Here is a 7566-nt window from a genome sequence, read left to right on the forward strand (position 1 = left end):
CTTGCTAAACAAAAGCACATACATTTCAAAAAGCATATCTCACGTTTGACATTTTTCTTAGCTATATTCTTTGGAATTGCTAGTGCATATGTTATTTCAAGCATATTTTATTCTGCATGCTACTATTTGATATTAAAAGAGTAAAACTGGAAGGAAAGCTGTTTTTCTGCCTCCCCCCAGAACGGAATGTAAAAGAATTTTTCATGTTGTTGCATAAAAATAAAATCCAATCCTTCTCAAAAATAGAAAGCTCCAACACAACAGAATAGCTGAAGGAAGAGGATATTCATAAAAGACAGGACAATCCTGGGTTAAAAAAAACTCTTCAAAATAAGTTAAAAGCAGCATTCAAGAATTGAGTAAAGAAAGAAGCCCACATTCACCTCCTACCTCAAACTGTACATGACTGTAGAGCCTTAATTTTGGTACTCAACCATATTTTCATTGTGGTAGGCAATCCTGCCACAGTCAGCACATGGACACATGGAGTGCGTATGGGAGGAGAGTTAGGGGGAGCCTGTCAGAAGGCCATGCAGCACAGCATCACAAGGTAGAAGTCATTTTCTTCAGCTACTCCTTACAGTGAGCACTTGAATCCCAACGTACAGAGAGTGCAGAGAGATTAAGCCCACCTAAAAGTTGTAACTAAAAGCATTATGCAGCATCAGAGAAATCACAGGAAAAGCTGTAAGGATGATCACGTCTACACAACTACATTCCATAAAAAACTAGAACTTCTGCTCTCAGATAGAATATATATATTTAGAACATCTGTGTAAGTGGTAAATATATACAATAAATATATTTTGTTATACTATCTATAGTCACAGTTTTTTTACCCAGCGACATAATTTTAGAGGTATACCAGGAAGATGTGGTTCTGACAGTAAATTCTGTCATAGTAATGTAGGAAAATACTATCAAATTCTTCTGGCTGCTGCAGATAACAGCTGAAAGTGCTTCAGGAATTAGAATTATTATATTTTTAGAATTCATTTCATTTGAATAAGAAAGCCATTGGCATTCTGTGGGACAGTTAAGGAACAAATAAGATTTCTTCCTAGGAAATGCTGAAAGGCACGTAAAGATTCCAATATAGATATTTAATAATGCATTAAAAAGCAGATTTGGAGCATTCTTGTAGATGATGTTAAAACACAGAATTAGCAGATGCGTGCCTGTTGGTGCTACTGAGAAACATTTCACATATGTGTGAAAAAGTCGTGTCTTTATATGAACAGACATCTGCTCACTGCAGCGATCCACCGCCCCCCACCTGTGCTGGAATAACAGTGTGCACTTACTCTGCTACTGAACGACACACTGAGGCACATGCATATGCATCAAGAAGTTATCTGCAAATGGTAAAAGAAGGAAATGGTGAATTAACCTGAGGAAATGCACATGTATTGACAATGAATGTGATGTTTCAATTCTTGTCCTTACGCTAATACAGCCAGCGAGCTGAAATTCGGTCACTTAATTGGTTTGATTCTTGTTAGGATTTGTACTAATTGGGTAGATTTCAGAAATACTGCTGTAAGAGGCATAGAATTGCACGCAAAAAAACCAAGCAGCTTAACTGTGCAACAGCAGACAGGAATGTCTATGGGCATACAGAACAACTTACTGCAGGAGGGATCACCGCACTGCACATGAAATAAGATGGCACGTTCCATAAAGCTACGACTCTGCACAGTGAGTGACAGACATCTCTGTGTCACCAAAGACACCAGCGATGAGTGTTATTAATTCACTTAGAAGTGAAGCACACTACCTAAGGGTTGTTGCCTTGCCTACACCATTCTACATCACTTGGAGGGGAAGGCGGCGTGGGCTTCAGTCAGACCAATGAAAATATTTGATATTTTTGTTCCAGAAGAAGTCTGGCTTAAAGACAATTCGCCCCCCCAGAATAATTCAAATATTTTGCTCTGCCTCGCACTCAGTGCACCTGCACTTTGTTTTTTTTTTTTTTTTTAAATCTGCCTTGAGAATAAAGTGATGTGATAGAAGTGAAATTGTGTAAGCAAAGCAGTGCACCTTTGGCATGTATTGCTGAGGAGTTTCTATTTAAACACCTCAAACTTGTTCCACAGACTTTGCCAGCAGCATCCTCTGAGCCACCCGGGCCACCTTCGAGGCTTTCAGAAGTCCCTGTGTGCCTCCAGAAGACTTGGTCTTTTACTGGAGTTACACATACGTCACTGATAATCTGCGTTCAAGCTCAAGCCCATAAAGCTACCCACAAAATTTAGAGCTGAAGACAGGCTGAGCTGCTTCAAAGCTCAGGAGTCTGCTTTGCAAAATGCTCTTCTGGTGTGCTACATCCCACAAAGGTTTAATATTCAGATATTTATTTGACAAAGGGGTTAAACCTTCATAAATAAAGTTATAGCTCTGGTTAACCTCCACTGCACAGAAATTGCTTTTTCCCCACAAGCAACAGCATTGGGATGCTCCAGAATAAGTTTCTGGTTTAGTATGTGGGCAGAGAAGGCCAAGAAAAAGCATTTAGGAAAGCTACAGCAAAACTGAAGAGATGTTTGGCTGTATTCCCACCACATCTCAAAGTGCTTCCAAACAGAGATAAGTCCTTTTCCTTCTCTCCAGCATTAAGGCTCTTACAAAAAGCTAGGTTTAAAACTAAAAGACACTTGGGCTTCCAGGAGAAAGTACACCACTTAATACGCTTTTATCACAAACTAAGACCTAGTTCTGCAATTCTATCTTTATAGACAAATAAACACATGGTGTTACTTTATTACAAGATCTGGGCCTTAATATTCTAACACGTGAGATGCTCAGTAGGTCCTAGCAATATGTTTCTTTTAAGATCACAGGGATGGGAAAACTTGGTAGGGAACTAAAACCAAGCCATGATAATATAGAGCAGCTACTGTCATTGTGATTTTCTATTAGGCCAGAAAGAGGTCTAGAAGAATTAAAGGAAATGCTCTTTTCCCATCATGTAGACAAATCTTTTTCTCCAGAATTCATCAGTTCAATTATTCTGACAGCACCAGGAGACATAAGTGCTCCCAAATCCCACCCAAGTCAAAAGGTTCCATGACAACTTGACACCAACCAAGCTGTCTGAGATACTTACTGAGATACTAACTCAAAAACACATTAGAATTAATAGAATTAATGTCATTCCTGAAAAACCTAAAGAAGATCCAAAATGTTCAAGACTGCATCTTACAGCCCTGCATGAGATCATGTCAGAGCAGAGGACAGCCACAAAAACACTCCGAGGGATGGGACACCTCTCCTATGGGGACAGGCTGAGAGCTGGGGCCGTTCAGCATGGGGAAGAGAAGGCCCCAGGGAGACCTGAGAGTGGCACCTAAAGGGGCTGTAAGCAGGAAGGACACAGACTCTGTAGCAGGGTCTGCTGTGCCAGGACAAGGAGAAGTGGTTTCAAACTAAAAGAGGGGTAATTTAGACTGGATATAAGGAGGAAGTTTCCTCAGTAAGGGTGGTGAGGCACTGGCACAGGTTGTGCAGAGAGGTGATGAATGCTCCATCCCTGGAGTCACCCAAGGTCAAGCTGGATAGGCTCTGGAGCTGTAGAGTCCCTGTTCATTGCAGGGGAGCTGCACCAGATGGCCTCTAAGGGTCTCTTCCAACTCAAACGATTCTATGATACCAACACGAGTTTTGCCACTCTGAGCAGTGACACTTCAGAGGTCCCTCTCCTGCACGCAGACACGTGCTGAGCTCCTGGAGGGCAGCACCGGGCAGCAGCACAACCCGTGTCCACTGCCTCAAAAAGCAAGCTGGAAAAAGAAAACCCTTCACTGCTCGTACCAATCTAAAGCACAGCTTTGAAGGCAGAAGTCAACGTACTCTGCCATCCCAACGTTTTTACTGATACACTTATTTTCATATGGCAAGACATGGCTTCTCTTCAATAGGTCAGAGCTCATCCAGCTTTGTGAAATCTGCCTTTTTCCAGAATGAGGGAGAAGAAAAATGGGAGTGTTTTCCAAGCACTCCTGCACCGACAGCTCAGCTGAGGAACCTCAGTCAGACGGGAGATGGAAATCAACCCGCAGGGCCGAGAGCTACCGGCACGGCGGAGCTCCCGCCACCCCCGGGCGGGGGGGCTCCACCGCAGCGTGACAGACCCTCAACCGCACAGCGCCGTCTTTCAACGGCAGCACTTTCCTAAATACGCTCGAGTACGCCGAGCGCACAGCCCACACCCGCCGCCCGCAGCCGGACGGCTGTCCGGGACACAAAGCACACGTCGGTTATCCGCAAGCAATTCCAAGCGTCCTCCGCCGACTTACAGCGCAACGGCGCGGCGCGGGGCGAGGCCGGGGCCGCTCCGTCAGTCAGATGAAGTGGATCCAGGCGCTGCTGTCGGGGTCCTGCGGCGGCCCCGAGGCGGGGGAGCGCGCCCGGCCCCGCAGGCGGTAGTTCGAGCCGCCGTTGTTGTCCCAGTACTCTGCCCCGGCCACGCGGTAGCGGACGGCGAACTCCAGCGCGGCCTCGGAGCCGGCGGCGGCGGGGCCGAGCGGCAGATGGAAGGCGAAGCGGTCGGTGATGCCGTCGGCCGGCCCGGCGGGCTGATAGGCGGCGGGCACCTCGCCGCAGCTGGCCCAGCGGTCGAGCGTGTAGCGCACCGACACGGCCTTCTCGTAGGCCAGGTTGAGGACGCGCACGGCGCCGCGCAGCCCCGCGGGTTCGCAGCGCACCCACTCCAGCCTCACCTTGTGCTGCCGCACGCGCTCCGCGAAGCCGGGCCCGGCGCCGGGCTGCGGCGGGAACAGCGGCTCCAGCGGCGGCGGCGGCGGCCCGAACAGCACCGGCTCCAGCTCGCCCAGCACCGGCGGCTTCCCGGTCTTGAAGAGGTCGGCGCGGCGCGGTGCGGCGGGCGGCGGCACGCGCGGCAGGTCGGCGTCGCGGAAGTGCCGCACGGAGATGAGCTCCAGGCCGAGCGAGTCGGCGAAGCGCACGGTCTTGCGGCGCGAGGGGCTGTGCCGCGGGGCCGGCCGAAGGCCGCGCTCCCCGGGCGTGGGCAGCGACTTGGCGCGGCGGCGCTGCGTGGGGCTGGGCGGCGCGGCGGGCGGACGGGGCTCCCGGCCGCGGGGCGGAGGCGGCGGCTTCTCGGGGGCCGCGTCCCGCGGGGCGGGCGGCGGAGGAGCGTCGCCGTCGGGGCTGCGGCCGCCGCCGCAGCGCTCGGCCAGGCTGCCGTAGAGGCAGGCGCTGCAGCTGAAGTTCCGCGGCAGGTAGAGCCGGGGCGGCGGCGCGGGCACGGCGCCGTGCAGCGAGGCCGCCTTATCCATGGGGGCGGCGGCGCTCAGCGCTCGGCGCTCGGCGGCGGCCGTTCTCCCGCGGCCGGTGCCGCTCTGCCCCGCGGGCCGTGCGGCGCTGCGGCGGAGCCGGGCAGGGGCGCGCCCCGAATCATCCCGCCCCGCCGCTGCCCTACTTCCAGCACCGCGCCGCCGCCTTCTGGGTCTTTCCTCGAGGAGTTCAGCCAGGGGGAGGAGGAGGAGGAGGAGGCGGCACAAGCAGGGATTCCCCGGTGGAGGCGCGGAGGTGCATCTCGCGGCGCCGTGCTCCGCCGAACGGTGCCAGAAATAGCTGCGAAAGGAAGGAGCGGAGCCGGGCTCGGGCAGATTAAAGGGGCCGATAAGAAACAGCTGGCTGGCAGCTCGGTTCTCGCAGTGTACATTTAAAGGAAGAAATCCAACTAATCCGCGATAATGCGGTTACGGTGCATCTGCTGAGGGAAACGGACGCGCCCGGCCGTGCCGCAGCGCAGAGCAGCCCCCGTCACGGCACGAAGGGTGCGAGGCGCGGGGTTTGGTGCGATGACGGCCGGCCGGCGCTCCAATAAATGGCAGGCGATGAGAAGCGGAGCGGCGCAGCGCTGCGCGGAGCTGAAATACCGCCCGGCAGAGCCGCCTCGCTCCGGTCTTTCCGTAATCTGGTGCTCGTTTTTAATTAGTAAATTGCATTAAAAACAGTGATCCTGCCAGAGGCTGAGCCTGAACTGTGCGGACGTGTAATTCTCGCTTAACTCCTGAGCTTTTCCACCTTCGTCATTCCGCCCGCGGCTCTGTGACCGGCGATGAGGGTAACGGTGGGAGCAGCGAACCTGAAGGAACCGAACAGCCGCCAGAACACGGGGCACAGCTCAGTGTTGGCTCACATCGGGAATATCAGCTTCAATCCCTTTCTTAGGAAGCGTGAAAATAATTGCCAGGTTATTTCCAATGGATTCCAAATCTCCTTAGAGACACATAAGCAAGGAAAAATTATGCCTTGCAGTGTTAAATTTGACACCATTATTGTTATTATTATTGTTGGCTAACGTTAACTTCAGTTTAAAACCACTAAACAGAACTTCGTATATTACACGAATATGTAAAGTCTTTGTATTTTTAAACGATGGTGAGACTATGATAACTAATAAGTTGCAGTGGCTGAAAGCTGTACAGGAAAGGCGTTCAGTTTTGTCTTTGTGTAGTGCCGACAAAGCTGCTTGGGCTCATTTAGCTTCTGCTGCATTTCACACAGTGGGGATGTTCAACTTCCCCCTTCTGGTAATTTTAGTTGCTTCACTACTTAGCATAAGCTTGTGTCATACTTCTGCTTTTTGGCTTTTTCATGTCTCTCGTTTGCTTCACAAAATTCTAGTAATATTTCATGAAAAAGGAAGGAAAGAAACAAGTCCTTTCTGGACTGATGACTGTAAGCTACAGAACTTGTGTGACAAAGCTGAAAAACGTCCATTCCCCAAAGTTAGTAAAGCAAAGACATACAGGGAAAAAAAAAAAAAAAAAAAAAAAAAAAAGTTCCATGATAAGAAAGCAAAAACCCAACGTGTTCAGCTTTGGACTGGTCAGGTCAAAGCAGTGTGAGCTGCAGAGGGGCAGCCCTATAAGCAGAGCCATACCATGAGCTGCTCAGAAATTTGGGTTGAGTTCAGCTCTTGCCATCATCAGCTGAAACCTACTTGTAACTTTTGCCATCTCTTTTTTTGCAAAGGAAAGAGTAGAAAGAAAATAAATGCATGGCCACTATAAATAACTTCAGAGACAATCCTTGTGGAGTAAAGCTGAAAGAAGGCTTTTTAAAGGCTTCTGAAAATTGGGAATTAAATGGGACTTAAATAACGAAAAGCTCAGTGTAGCAGCTAATCCTACAGGTGCTCAGGTTTTCACCTGCAGTTTCCCTCACACACCTCAGCTTCTCACAAACACCTCAGCCTTGTCTTTGCTGGGCACTGAAATTTACCAGATGTGCACAGACAGCTTCTCCAATGGCCTTGTGCTGTGATGGGTTTGTAACAGGAAGCAGCAGACACCTTCATTTCTAACAGGAAATGATTTCAGCTTTGCCTGCTGTAAATATTTGTGCACCACGCTTGAACTCTTAGAAGTGAGCAAGTGCTACAGCATGAACAGAAACTGCCTTAATACATGCAGTGGTAGCCATACACCACCCCCTCTGTGTTACAAACATGTACGTTTAAAAGTTGAATCTGTCTGCTGTTTTACAGTGCGTTATGACAGGGATGTTAGCCAAGGCTCCTCTTTGAGTGGGAAC

The 7566-nt window shown here is 49.8% G+C and overlaps 1 protein-coding gene across 1 annotated transcript; it reads right to left on the reverse strand.

Moving 5' to 3' along the window:
- Window positions 1-4343: 4343 nt before the first annotated feature.
- PPP1R3E (protein phosphatase 1 regulatory subunit 3E) lies at window positions 4344-5297 on the reverse strand (the record flags this gene model as incomplete). The annotated part of the gene is made up of 1 exon (XM_079541636.1): window positions 4344-5297. One exon carries the CDS (start codon window positions 5295-5297, stop codon window positions 4344-4346), a length of 954 nt encoding a protein of 317 aa, XP_079397762.1.
- Window positions 5298-7566: the final 2269 nt, after the last annotated feature.

Source organism: Tetrao urogallus (assembly GCF_951394365.1).
Source record: "Tetrao urogallus genome assembly, chromosome: 12".
NCBI classification, from domain to species: Eukaryota; Metazoa; Chordata; class Aves; order Galliformes; family Phasianidae; genus Tetrao; species Tetrao urogallus.